Here is a 15,435-nt window from a genome sequence, read left to right as displayed (position 1 = left end):
TACTACTACTACTAATAATAATAATAATAATAATAATAATAATAAACGGTTTATTAATAGAGTTGCAGCCAGTGGCTGAAAATATACACTTACATTTGATTTAGACATAATTATATAATATGCATTGAATACATTTACAGGGCTGTACAGTACATAAATCAGTTGTTGTTTATTATTTTAACAATAGATGGGATGGTGCTGTTCTTATATCTATCGGTGCGGGCTCTTATGGGCTGAATTTTGTTGTAGTGGCGGATTGCGCGAGTTGGGTGGGGGGCTGCAGGTGGCAGGAGGTGGCGATGACTAGGGTGGTGCAGTAATCCACTGCCAAACCTTTCCAGTGCTTGGTGGTGGAGGTCACTGAGGGATGGCATTTCCAGGGTGGAGAGAGCGTTGGTGTAGCCGGAGTATTCTGCGCCGAGCATGATTCTGCAGGCCCTTTTCTGTACCTTCTCTAGCTGACATTGTTGGGTGGAGTTGAGAGAAGACGACCAGGCTGGTGACGCATACGTTAGTTTGGGGAGAATAAAGGCGTTGTAGATGGTCCTCAGCTCTGGCATGGGTGTCCCAAGTGACCTAAGTCGTCGTAGCATGTAGAGACGGTACGAGGTTGCCTTGACTGTGTTATTTACATGGGCCTTCCAGTCAAGTTTGTTGTCTATAGTTACACCCAGGAGTTTGGCAGACTGCACCAGCTGGAGAGGATGGGCACCCACTGTGACTGCTGGGGCTTGCACTGGAGTGGTGGCGGTATTGATGTGCATGACTAAGGTCTTGGTGTGGTTGATGGTGACCTTGTTCTCCGTAGTCCACGCCTGTAGCCTGTCCAGGGTGCCTTGTAGCGATGAGTAGTCTGGTGCAGTGTTGTCCACTGAAACCCCCACAGTGCAGTCATCCACGTACTTCCACCTGTGAGGAGTGTCCGATAGAGCGTCGTTGATCAGGATGAGGAAGCACAGTGGTCCCATCTTGGTCCCCTGGGGAACACCGCAGGTGAGGTGTTGGAATGTGGAGACCAAGCCCTGATACCTCACTACCTGTCGACGTCCACTCAAGAAATCAGTAAGCCATGAAATCAGGTTGGTGGGCAGCCCTAGTGCAATAGCCTTGTTGATAACAGTGCAGTGATCAACAAGGTCAAAGGCCTTCCTGAAGTCCACAAGGGCAACGGCCAGTGATGTTGTACGTTTCTGCAAGTTTTTGTGCAGAAAATCCAGAAAGCTCGCTAAGCAGTGTGATGTAGAGGTCCTCATATTGCCAAATTGCTGTGGATCAATTGACTGATAGATACTGGCAAATGCCCACTCAAAAACTGGCCTGAGGTCGTTAGGGGACTGTGGGGTGGTGACCTTGGGGATGGGGGTGACAAATTCGGTTTTCCATTCATTAGGGCATTTGCTTTGTCTGAGGGATGCATTAATAATAGAACAGAGGGGGGTGGCAAGTTTGACTGCAAACTCCTTGTATATTTTGATTCGGAGGTCAATTGGGGTCGTGGAGCGTTTGGATTTAAATTTCAGGAGTTTGTTGGCGATTTCATATGGTTGAAAACTGGGAGGGGAGGGGAGGGGGAAGGTAAGTAAGCTGGGAGGAGAGTGAGGTCAAGACTGGGTAAGGTATGACATATGGTAGCAAAATGGTTATTAATTATCTCAGCTGCCTCCTCACTAGGTAAATGAGAGATGAAAGGAAGTGTGGGAGACTGACAGTTGAGACCACAGAGATCTTTCACCTTGGAGTACCACTGACCGATGCCGACTTCCTTGAGGCCGTGCACTTTCCTGGGATAATAAGTCTTCTTGGCAGACTTAATTTCCCTGATGACCTGGTTACGTAGACTTTAGTACAGGCGGTTGTTGGTGTAGTATGCCTTGTTGCGCTGCTCAATAAGTCTTTTTATGTGGGGCGTAATCCACGGGACATCATCGGGGTGGATCCTCAGTGTCTTGGCTGGAAAGAAGTGGTGGTAGGCTTTGGTGATAGTGTCCAGGTAATGATCCCACTTGTTCTGCACATCATCTACCGTGATCACTTATGTCCAGGGATACCGGGTTATCCATTGTCCAAAACGGCGCATAGCAGAGTCAGGGGTGGGTCGGTAAGTCCTGGTGGCAACTGGCGGTGGTGAGAAGGTGGGGGTAGGTGACCACAGCAGGGACAGGTGGGGGCTGCGTCCCTTGGGAGGCAGCGGCTGGGGGGGGAAGGTAGTGGTTACCGAGATCAGTCATAATGAGGTCAAGGCTGCCACCGGACCACCACCGCCACAGAAAAACCTTGCATTACCTGGACCCAGCCGCCCTAAGCCAAAGAAGATACGACGTGCCCTAAGCTACGATGTGAAGTACAAGATTATTCAAGAAATGGAGAAAGGAACAAGACAAGTTGATTTGGCGCGCCAGCATGGCGTGAACGAATCTACAATCCGGACGATAAAGAAGGATGCAGCCTAGATAAAAGAACACTTGAACACCACAAAGTCTGCAGGTGCTTCAATAATCAAGTATTGCCAGAACAAGGTGCTTCTCAAGACGGAGAATTTACTTGTGAGCTACTTTATTCGTCAGCAAGACGGAACATGGTCAGTTCAGGAGTACGCACATGAGCTGTACGCAGCAGTGTCACGTAAGATGGGAATTGCAGAGCCCAAACCCTTCAATGCTTCCTCTGGGTGGTTGCACAGGTTTAAGAAGAGGAACAAGATCACCAACATTATCATTGGTGGTGAAGAAGCGAGTGCTGACCGTGTTGCGGCTAGGGATTTTCCTCCGTTCTTATGTGAGATTATGGAGGAAGGACAGTACACCGATGACCAGGTATTCAACATGGACGAATCCGGTCTCTTTTGGAAAAAGCTACCTTCCAAGACCTTCGTTGTCCAGTCTGCCAGCAAGTGTCGGGGCCGGAAGTTGCAGAAGAAGCGCATCACCGCCCTCTTTACCACCAATGCCTCCGGTTCCTATAAACTCGAGTTATCGGTGATCCACACAGCCCACAAGCCACACGCCTACAAGAACATGGCCATGACCAAGCTAAATGTCCACTGGCTGACCGCACGTAAGGCGTGGATGTTCTCTGCTCTGTCCCTCTCCTGGTTTGATGACTGTTTCGTTCCCAATGTGAAGAAATTCTGTGAGCAACAGAATGTTCCATTCAAGATTTTGTTGCTCCTTGACAACGCACCAGGACACTCGCCCCTACTGTTGGATCGTCACCTCAACGTAAAAGTGGTCTTCCTTCCTCCCAACACTACGTCATTAATCCAGCCCATGGACCAAGAATTAATCTGCAATGTGAAAGCTGCATACTCTGCAAAGAAGTTTAAGCTCCTGAACGACTGTATCAACACCAAGGATGAGTTGCGTAACCTGGGTGACACCGATAGCAAGAGCGACGAGGATGTTACGCTGGTTAATTCCCCAGTTTCTTGTTTTATTATAAAAGTATTATGTTTATAATTCCTGAGTGTATATCAACCGTAAGTTCCACTATTTATGAGTGAATGAGAAAGAGGACGGCGTTTATGTAATATAAACGTGGATTAACGTCCGTTCGATAAAAGTTGGTGTGAGAGACTGCCGAGTAGTGACCCATCGAGGGAGAACGGTATGGGTACGTCGTTCCCCCTCGAGGGAAGACGGAGCCATCCACTGCAGCTCTCAAATAACGTCTTCCTCTTGTCAAGGATATCAAACTACTGCTCGCTTTAGGTGGCCAGAGAGCCGGCTACTTATGTCTTTACTCAGCATAGTATGACGCAGCTTCCTGTGGGCACACGGGCACACCTTATCACGTGCCAGTGGAAAGTTACAGAGGGTGAATCTGAATATAAATCAGATGAAAGTAACCCATTTATATAATACTTCTGTTGATGAGACAGGGGCCATTACAAGGACGAGGAACAACAGTTGGCAGAGCAAGAAGTTCTCGTCAAACACTTTTGGAGGAAATTTAACGTCAAGAAAGCTGTGGACTTCTTGGTGGGGGCATGGGATCAGCTGTCTGTAGCAACGGTTCGTCACGCATGGAGACATGTGTTGCAAGGTATCCCAGGTGGGAGGCAGAGTCAACCTGTGACTGGCGAGGTTGACTGTTGCAGTGGCGGTGGACCTTGCCAGAGAAGCTGCGCAGTGTTACAGCTGCAGGCTTCTCCTAGACCACCCAACGAAGACATCCTGGAGGTGATCAGGGATCCTGAGGTGACTACCGACGAGATGTTAGAAGACGATCACTTCAGTGAAGAGGCAGGTGGTGCGTCATCCCGAGAAGAACACAAGTTAACGCATGGTAATGTTAGGGGTGCCATCGAGTGTGTAGTGAAACTGAAGCTCCTCCTTTCCCACGACCCTAATGATAACCGGTATGAAGTCTTCACTCCCCAGCTGTTGCAGACTATGAAGCCCTACATCAAGGAGTATCACGACAACATCAACACTAGCCGTCAACAAAGCATTACCGAGTTCTTCGCCCGCAACCCACCACAGCCATCCCAAGCCAGTGACAGAGACAGTGATGGTGACTTTGAGGGATTTGTCAGGGAGGCCCTGACAAGTGTGGATGACAGTGATGGTGACTCACCTGAGGGCCAGTAGCCTGCCCTCTGCCTCGGAACCAGCCTCCATTCCCGTACGCCGACCCATCTCTTCTATTAACGTAAGTGTTAAACCTAACCTTGATTTTTCCTAACATAACCTAACCTTAGGTAAGTGTTTAAACTTGATTTTTTAAAACATAACCTAACCTTACGTAAGTGTTAAACCTTGATTTTTCTTTTACCTGGTACAGTATATTATTCTCTTATTGATTGTTCTCTTCTATATTATGTATGTGTGCATACCATCATAAAGTTAAGATGTAATTTTTACTAAAACGTACGTATTGTGTCGGGAAAAAGTGGAGTTTGGGGGGTCGGCCCAGTCTCTATTTCAATTAATCCCATATGCTCTGTTGTTCCATTTACGTGTTTCCTGTTTTACGCGGGCCTCCGCGGGTTCAATTGACCGCGTAAATCAGGGTATTACTGTAGTCACTTAAGCCAAGAAAGATTGGTTCCGAGATGACCCCAGAATGAAATAATGAAATACAGTACACCTGTACTGTACTGCACATATGACCAAAGAAATTACAATATTAAACAAGGATACATAAATAATGTATAGAATATATATACAGTAGTATTAATGAGTGTTTTATCATGAGGTATGAAGTTATAGGCATGAGCATGTCACTGTCATGTCACCATTATACAGTGCTGTGCTGTACGTACATATATTTATAATTTATTGTAAAATATATTACATTTTTTACCAGAAATTATGCTGTAGTGAGTTCTGCTTTCCAGTTATAAATGAACTATTTCCATTAGAGAATTTCTGTAAAAAATAAATAAATAAATAAACAAAAAAAAATGAAATCCAATAGCTTGAGGAAGACTGTACAGTTAATAATACTACCACGCAACTTTTGTCTTCAGATTTTCGAAGTTTTCAGATAACAGATGTTCAGATTTTTTAAGTGCAACCTGTATAGAATAAAATGCCGTCTTCTCAAGGGACAGCAAATATAGAGCCAAATCAAAATGTACTCTAACATTTCACTGCCCTGAACCACTTCATTTTAAATTGATGATCCATTGGGGTTAGCCAAAAAAAAATAAAAAAAATAAATAAATAAAAATACAGTAGTATAAAGCTTTATAAGGGACCAGTACTGTACTGGGAACTGATGCACTAACAACCTGCTAGTGTTGGTCAGACTGTACTGTTATACTGCATTCATGGTTCTGCTAGTAGTCACACAATAACAACTGGACCATAGCTAACCAGGTGTCGGATCCCTGAAGAAATCCAACATACCTTAAGATTCAGTGTAAAGGAGCACCCTGGATTTGGATATTACATAAGATTCAACTTACTGTAAGACAGAAGTAGAGATTTATACTGCCAGAATGGATCTTTCTTGACACCCCCCCGCCCCCCAAAAGAAAACTAAGGACACTAAAATTCCTCTCCGTAGCCCTTGGCCAGATCCCCACACATGGGAAAATCTGAACCGAGTTACCAAATACTGTAGAGTACTGATAATGACATACAGTACAGTACTGTGTCAACACCAGCTCATTTACTCATCCATTAACCACCAAGTACTGTACATCATTAAGTAATAGTAAACACTCGTACAACACAAAAAATATATGCACAGTGTATACTGATATGAAGGACTGTGTGCCAACCAATTGGTTTCATCAAGTTTTATCTTCTATACAGGTATAATAAATAAATAAATAAATAAATAAATAAATAAATATATATATATATATATATATATATATATATATATATATATATATATATATATATATATATATATATATATATATATATATATATATATATGTGTGTGTGTGTGTGTGTGTGTGTGTGTGTGTGTGTGTGTATATAAGGTCAATTTCAGAGCATACACAATGGCACAGTGACACACTTACAGTACAGTACTTGCTTTCAAGCTTCTGGCTCATATCCTACCACTACTGTATTTATGAGAACTGCAGTTGGATTACAGTACATGAGATCCTATCTCTACTTTTGTAGTTCTATGGGACTTCACAAGTACTCAGTATACCCCAGCTGCACAAGTGAAGGGTTTCTGGGAAGCCAAAAGTTAAACTACAAGTTTATGACAAATACACGAATCATCCAAGCCACAGCATATTATAAAATCTGTAATACTGACCTGTATACAGTATATTGTACTGTCCCGCACCGTAGTTTGTTTGTGGTGAACCATAAACCATTACTCTTTGACAGCATAACTCAGAGGAGTGAACCAGAACACTTTGGATAATAACAGTAGTGTATGCAAAGACAGGACCATACAAAACTTAGGAATTTTGAGAGCATATAAAATAACTAAATACTCTGTACAGCACTTAATTTATGTAAAAGGATTGCATTCCTAAAAAAAAATGGGAGAATACCAAACTTTTGCAAACCCTGAAAGCTTTTCTCATTAAATGAAGGAGTAAAGTAAGGAAGTGTTATGGGCAGTCATCTCAATCCTTCTCTAGCCTAAATATGTACACAAATTCCATTAACAATATATAGTAATAATAAAGTTAATATATATTAAGTAAACAAATACAATAATAAGAGATCAAAACAATCAATCAGTTCAAAAAAGAAATCATGTGCTGGGGGTACAATAATAGTGTATACAAGCAGACCCCGATTAATAAGCGAGTTGTTCCTGAAATCCTCTTGGAAACCAAATTTTCCTTAACCAATGGACATTTCCCTAAAAATTTCCAAAATATCTTAAAATCCCACAAAACATTGGTATAATACTGTATACATGATGATTATACGACAATAATAAATACAATAAGCAAAATACGTGCAGGTCAGTACAGTAATAATTTTATACTTGTACTTGAGAAACAGTGAACAGTATGAAATGCTAATGGTAAACCAATCATATTACTGTACACTAGTAACACTTACATACACTGACTCCCATTATATAATTGGAGGTACTGTACCGTACATTGCCTACAAAAAAAAATCCCACACTCAACCTCTGATGAGGTGTTGCATCATCCTAAATTCCCACCTTGTTTACATAGTGAGAACACTGCTATCAACAACACCTTGAGCTATGATGATGCTGGTTAAAAAGTAAGCATCAGGGCAGGTGTGCTCTGAACTTTGCCCACAGTGATAGAACAGAATTCAATAGTGCTACAAGGAAACAAAGTGCTAAGTGTAAAAATTAAGCGGAAATTCTGCGACAACTGGACCAAGGACAGTTTATGAGATATCAAAAATTCCAATGCACTGTGATTTCACTGTGGGCTGGTTTCAAATGTTTACAAAGAAGTGCCTTAAAGCCACTGGAGAAATATATCAGAGCACAAAGAGGTGCAAAGCCAGCATTTCAGCTCAGTCGACTGACGCTCCACTCACCCTCTCTCATGCGTTGCCAGCATTCTCCACACCTCCAAACATTACATTTCCATATTCCTCTTCTTCTAACAACTTACACCATTACTATATGAAAATTAAGAATATGTAATAATTTTCTTTAACTAAATTTTACATATTTTACATTTGAGTAAATGAGGAGAAACTGAACAATCAGGCGATTGGTTCATTGAGTGTGTGCAATGCTGTGAGTGGAGTCTACTTGTCCCAACCTAAGGTTGAGATTAAGTTACAGTATATGGTAATTTACAAGAATGATGACAAGCTGAGAGCTAATTCGTAGTCTCAACACTATACTTAGTGGTGAACAAAAACTTTAAGTTTCAGGGATCTGGATGCTGTTCAATCCCAATGGAGAAAAATATTCCCCCAAAATCACTCGATTCATTGAATGCATAAAAAATTGAACAATTGTTAGTGTTTGGCAGCCCGTGCCATGAGAGCTACATACCCCCTCCCCTACTCCCCAAACTGTCTTCTAAACTCTGTACAGTAAAACTGAACTGTATCATTGTTTTCAGGAAGATTTTCTGCATAAGCCTGATCAAATTCATAGTAATATATATAAAATATACTCAGATAAATAGCACACCAAAGAGCTGTAAAAAATATTTCCCACCTGTGACCACCCGGGCACAGGTCACTGACCCACATCAGAGCCTGGGGGGCGAAAATGTAATAGTAATAATAATAATTCATCGTAAATAAAATTTATAAAAAAAGTAAAATAAAATAATAATGATAATAATAAAGAAATACAATGAAATACAAAAATGAAAACAAATCAATAGTGAAAAATGCTATACAGTATGTATGTTGTGTTGTCAAGTAAGGGAAACAATCAAGACCCTGCAATTGTGTGTAAATGGGGGCAGAAAGTCATATCAGCAACCTGGTACTTGGTCACAATATTTGTGATACCATATAGCAGCAGGGTCTACCATTAGACAACACACTATGCTTCCTATATCTTCCCAGGAGGAAGTACCTTCCTGTTTGATAGCTGCCTACTACCTGCAGTACTATACAGTACATTCACTTATACGTGTAAGTGTGCCTTCAGTTTTCAGCATACAGTAATTAATTTCAGAAAATAATATGCAGTACTGTACTGTACAGGTATTTTACAGACTCCCTGCATCTGATGGTATATAATACATAGGGGTAAAACCAATTTATAAGGTTTAAATTAGCGGATAAAAAAACATGAAACTTTCTGCTTGTTCTGAATGGCCGGGTAAAAAATATTGCTTGGGAGGAGGAGGAGGAGGGGAGGAGGAGGAGGGGGGGAGGAGGGCAGTCGTGTTAAGTGTTAATAACATTGTGAGTGTTAGAGAATAATAAAATAAGTTAGTGAAATAAGTAATCATACTGGCAGTAAAAAAAACCAGTATTTTAGCATACAGTAGTTACATCATTACAAAGATTTTTCATAAATTTAGAGGTTTTCTTCATAAACCAAAGTGTGGAAAAAAAATTATCACAGCTGCAAATTTCCATAAATCCTAGTAAATCAGGGTCAGCCTCTACTTTACATAACCTCCAAAATAAAACACTGGTTACAAAAAAATTTACAGATTTATATCTATGTTAAGTACAGAACAGTATACTAGTATCGGGTGAGTTTGGATTGAAAAAGGTACAATAAAGTACAAGTTTAACCTGAAAAGTTTGGGACCAAGAGACTTCTGTAAAATTGATAATTCTGTAAAGTGGACACCATCATGAACACGTGTCCAAGGAAAGAATGTAAAAAACACTACTTGTCTCAGTTTTGTTATACTGTAAAGTAATATTAGTTTCTGCAAATACACTATTGTACCTGTATACAGCTGCTCCCCATTTTAAAGTGAATTACAAGCAAAAATTTTGTCAGTACACAGCGCAATCACTGATGTAAGGACTCGAAAATACGTAATTTGACCAAATTTTGGTACGATTGAGGCAGTCGTATGTCCGGGTGGTCCTAAGTCGAGTAGGTCCTTAGTCGGGGAGTAGCTGTACTGTATTACCTTATCATACTTCATTATTCTCTAACAATCGATGTTATTAAGTCTACAAATAAACAAATAAACTTTCAATGTGTCATCATTCTCCAACAATCACCATGGTAGTAGGCAACTAACAAACAGGGAGGTACTACCGCCTGGGAAGATATTGGAAGCATAATGTGTTGTCTAATGGTAGACCCTGCTGCCATATGGCATCACAAAAATTGTTCAAGTCCCAGGTTGCTGATCTGACTTTCTGCCTCATTTACACACAATTGCAGGGTCTCAATTGATTCTCTTACTTTGACAACACAACATACATACTGTACTGTATATCATTTCTTACATGATTTATTTTTCATTTTTGTATTTATTTATGGTTATTATTATTACACTGTATTATTATTATATTTATTTTAATTAAAATTTTTATTTATTTTCACTATTATTATTATTATATATTTTTGCCCCCCAGGCCCTGATGTGGGTCAGTGATACATACTGTACGTATACTGTACAGTATATAACTCACTTTTCAAACTCATATGAAGACAAGTAGACTTATCACTAACATCACCACACTGTCACTGAACCACTTGCCACATTGTCCAAGTTATGCTCATTTACTCTCATGTAATTTGTGGAAATTTAAATAAAAGAATATTATTCAACAGCATATTCTTAAATTCAAAACGTATTTAGAATACTCAAATCTTCCATAAGTCAATTTTCATTTGACAGATAATTAATTGAATATTAATCTCTTTTTTCTTTTCTTTTTTCATAAAATGTGCTGGAGGGTAAACTATTAGTGTGTACAGGTATACCTTACATAATCCCCGGTGTGGCTGTACGCTTCATACCTGTGTGGGATTTCATAAATATAAACATTGATTGTGTATGTAGAAAAATTTTCCCTAAAATATTTTGTGAACATGAAATTTTGGATTCCAGATGTTTGTAAGTAGTGAAATAGTTTTACTGTACTGTGCTGAAGTGTTACTGTATGTATATGGTAACAAGGCTCTTGTCCAGGTGAAGTGCTTTCTGGACACACTTTTTACCTTAAACTACAGTATATATGACTCCTGTGAAGCTTACAGGCTTACTACTGCAAACTCTGTGACTGCACCATCAAAATCTAAATCTAGATGAAGGGTCATTAATTCTAATTTATTTTGATGTAGGTGAATAAATTGTAATGCAGTATTTCTAATGATGGATACAGTACTGTATGTCTCATAATGAATCTGAAATATTTTAAAGCTACTTCAACACACATGACCATTATCAACTGAAATTCAGCAAAAGAATTATACTGTACAGTACTTAATAAATTACTGTAGTACAGTACTATATATCGGGTACGTATTCCTACCACAGGGCATTGCACAATCCCTGGCAATGAGAGGATTGGCCTATGGCACTTAAAGGAAGTTAAAATAAAAAAAAGAAAACTACTGTAATAATAATTCTTGGAAATAAATATTCTACTTACCCGGTGTCACCAAGACCATGAAGGAAAATTATCTGAAAAAATCAAGTTATCAGTTAAATATCATCATCTGCTTAAGCCACCTCTAAAACATTCAATTTACTGTGAATCATATACAGTACCTGTATGGACCTGTATAAATAATATAACTGCTACAGCACAGTTTGATTGTGAAAGCCTGAAATTTAGATAATTTTATCGAGAATGAATACCAGTAGTCCTCGTGGTTTAAAAAAGTCTCTGGTAATGGAAAAATTATTTTTATATGATGCAGACATACTACTAGTGACACTCAAATGAGCCTCAACACTGCACACAAACTCTAAGGACGAATTTATGAGCCATGTTTTAAGGAGTAGCTCCTCATGTTATATGATTTCACTTTAAATTATCTAAATTCATGCTATTTGTCAATATACACTCTCGTAACCTCTCCCTTTAAACAATTTTTTTCGATTTTTACAAGATCGACATGGTCAAGAACTACAGTACAGGAGGGAAAACGTGGAACTAAAAACATACTTACTAAAAACAAATAGCCTAATCTGATCATTGTACTGAACTCACCTACTGGGTAACTGTTAAGCCAACACCAGCATATGATTTAGGCTGTTAACCCCTTGAATCTGAGGGACTTTCTGGTAGGTCCTCTTACAGGAAGCATCACATCAGAAAGACGTACTGTACCTGTTATGTCCTTTAATCTCCATGACAGTAGGAAAAGCTGGGAGAGTGAAATTGCACTGATATGGCACGAGTCTAATTCTAATACAGTACAATGATATCCCACTAGGCCGAGTCAGATTTTTTTCCCTCTCTTGTGTTGGGATGAGTATTAAGCTAACTGCATTTTTCTGTTTTCTTACCTTTCTCTGAGAGGCCAGCCTGTTCTGTTTACTTGTTTGATAAGAGACTGACCACCAGCTGAGTGGTCAGTAGCATTCATTCACACATCCCCTCCCTCATACCTATACCCCCATCCACCTCCTCTGACAGTGTTTGGTCAGAAAAGGTTAGTAGAGGTCTGATTAGGTTATGATAAGTAAAATAAGTAAGGTTAGGTTAGAATAAGCAAGGTTCGGTTAGGATAAGTAAGGTAATGTTAGGATAGATTAGGTTAAGATTGGTGTGGTTTGGTTATGTTAGGTTAGGTTAGAACCACAAAAATTATTTAGATAAATACAAATTACACCATATAATTATGAAAACCTCAACCAAACCTAACCTGACTAGGCAAGATTCAGACTCCACGTACAAAGGTGTAAGTGGTTAAGTGCACGCAGAGAGCAGATAGACCTCAACACCAATGTCACAGGAAATTATCCAAAACATCATGGCACTCAGGAGCAGTAACTCAACTTTATTTTAAAATCATTCTTCAATTTTTGACACCTGATCCATATTAATATAAGATATGAAGGTGTTATTTGACCGAGATTCCCATCTGAATAACCATCAGCTATTTGACCAGGACCTGCAGTGATTGTGTACAATTTTACTATGATTTTATTAGGACTGGGTCAGGTCAGCTGTGGGCATTACACTATTATTTAAATGTTGAATTCTTTATCACTATGTTCTTCAATCATCATCTGATACTCCAAGATGTCTCACTTTTCTGATGGACATATATAATGTATTAAACAGCACAAAATATACCGAGTGGGTTTTCTGTACCCAGTAAAATGTGGATTACCATTCTCAAGGTTAAGTTAGTAAATAGTTATTCACATTGGTACAATAATGCATATACAATACCCATTAAAATTATACATAATCCACGGTAAAATAGCCAATGGGTATTCAGCTGGGATACCAATCAAATAACCCCTGCCTATTAGATAATAACTAAATTTTCTTACAAGAAAAAAATTCATAAATGCAGTAGTTACAGTGGATAAGGAAACTATTTCCAAAATTTGAAAATGCCTAAAAAAATATCCAACTAAAAGTTAATGAGTAAAAAAGTATTGCTCTTATTAACCTTTGCTCCTTAACCCCATTAAATACAGGTAGACATGTGAACCTGTCATACCCATGTCCCCCTTCAATAAAATAAAAAATTGTGAAGCAAACTGGTGCAGGATATAATTGTGAACATGAATTTATTTATCATCTGAGCAGCATCATGGTGACAGACCATATTATGTCACTACAACTAGGCCTGACTCGGACTGTGAAAGCTGTGACCTTTGATCCATTTATTTGGGACATTTATAAACGCCGCTTAATGATAAATTATAACACCTCTATCCCTATTTACTACTTGAAGTAAGAAAACATCCCAAGTTACGTTGAATGCCATTATAACTACCTAATAACCTGGATATTGAAATCAAAACATTGCCTCCAAGATATAGCACATATACTTACTGTTGCAGTGTGCTTAGCTGTTGCGTTTACTACTACTGGAGCCGCCATCTTCGAAGCGTTACCACCCATACGATGGTACCACCCTCTCTATAAGTCAGCCGTGGCCTGATCCACTAAGAACACAAGTAAATCACCATAAGAACTTGTTAGGACGGCCGTGTGACAGACGACACACAGCGGCGCATCCGACTCTGCGCTAACATCCTGCGCACACCAGCTTATGCCACCTCGATACTTTAATAATATTAAATATTTCCATATGCTAGGTCATTCAGTATTTATTACACCTTTTATAATTATCTAAATTATAGCTAAAAATGAATTATATCAAACAAATCATAAAAATAAAAGCGGAAAGCTTTCTCTTGTCAGCATTAACACGTTCGGACATGGAACAGACGGTGTTCTCAGCTGGGAAAAAATAAGATTATTCATTCACGTTTATCCTCACCTTAATACACATAAACACATTTTTACCATATCGAGAAATATGCAACAATAGAACTGAACATTTTTCATGTCAACATTTTCTATGAGTAGTCATTTGAAAATCATTAGAGAAAACTGTCCGCTGAGTTGTGGGGTACGGGTTGTTTTGTTCACACTCAGGATGAGATGGAGAAACTCACAATGTGCTCTCTGTATACATGTTGTATTGGATGTACAGTGCAGCTTGGTGCTGGGAAGGCAGCATGGTTACAAGCGTGATGTAGAGAGAGCTGGTTGGTGAGGGTTTCTCAGAGGACAGGCAGCTTGAAGGGCGGCATAGTCGCCGGCGGGAGCGAGGGCAGGAGTGGAGGATGAGGTGTTGCTTGCTGCGGCTGTAGGTGGAAAAAGAGAGGCAGGTCACCACGAGGTCAGGTCTTCTATAGCGGAGGTAGGCGTGGCTTAATAGTTGACCTCCGTCATGTAAAGCGGCGCTGGTTAACCTAGACCACAAGGCATACACTGGGGAATTCGCGGGGTCGGCTACTCAGCGACAAGCGTTTGTAGAGGAGGAATCCACTACAAAGTCTCCAGTAACTGGTTAATACCTTCATTCTCTCTACCACTTGTCAGCTTACAATAACAGATGGTAGGACGGTCGGTCACAGCTCTGTTGTTAAGTACTAGTCTTGCCTGATCTTTTAAATACACCTGCACATATTCCAGCGCTGGTCAAGTGGTCATGTTTAAGACTTAAATCAGTTCACACTTAATTTTTGCCGTGATGTTGCTTATACTTTTTGGTTATTCCTTGGGTCCGTAGCTTTCACTAAAAAAATATATATATAGACCTGCCAGTATTCCGTGCTGATAGCATCTTGAGGCATTGATCTCTAGTGCTGAGGTCGAGTGATGGACCCCGAGAACCTCCGTAACAATGGGGTTGACTGAATGAGTGGCAAAAATTAAAAAAAAAATGGTAGTGACCAGTCAAATTAACAGTCCAAGAAAGTCGATAGTGTTCAATTCAGTGCTAATGTGCAAGATCGGTGTTTTTATTTATGATGAGTAGAAAAAAAATTGTTCCTCAAATAAAGCTTGACATTTGGAAATAAAAACGCTATACAAATTATTGTCAACAAAGTTCATCAATTTTTCTGCTTAATATTATACC

The 15,435-nt window shown here is 39.7% G+C and overlaps 1 protein-coding gene across 2 annotated transcripts in view; it reads right to left on the bottom strand.

Annotated features, from left to right (window-relative positions):
* The window catches only part of LOC121862199 (acyl-protein thioesterase 1-like), a 48,768-nt gene extending 34,726 nt beyond the window's left edge, over positions 1-14,042 (bottom strand). Inside the window, exons 1-3 of one of the 2 annotated variants that reach the window (XM_042360296.1) lie at positions 13,836-14,042; positions 11,466-11,497; positions 10,795-10,830 (exon numbers count right to left, since the gene is read on the bottom strand). In XM_042360296.1, coding sequence (XP_042216230.1) covers positions 10,795-10,830; positions 11,466-11,497; positions 13,836-13,904 — 137 coding nt within the window. In that variant the 5' untranslated portion in view covers positions 13,905-14,042. The remainder of the gene's footprint in view (positions 1-10,794; positions 10,831-11,465; positions 11,498-13,835) is intronic. The other variant, XM_042360297.1, reaches the window with a different exon arrangement.
* Positions 14,043-15,435: the final 1,393 nt, after the last annotated feature.

Source organism: Homarus americanus, unplaced genomic scaffold, assembly GCF_018991925.1.
Source record: "Homarus americanus isolate GMGI-L3 unplaced genomic scaffold, GMGI_Hamer_2.0 scaffold25013, whole genome shotgun sequence".
NCBI lineage: Eukaryota > Metazoa > Arthropoda > Malacostraca > Decapoda > Nephropidae > Homarus > Homarus americanus.
Note: the sequence above shows the minus strand (reverse complement) of the source record. Positions and strands in the feature narration are given on the sequence as shown.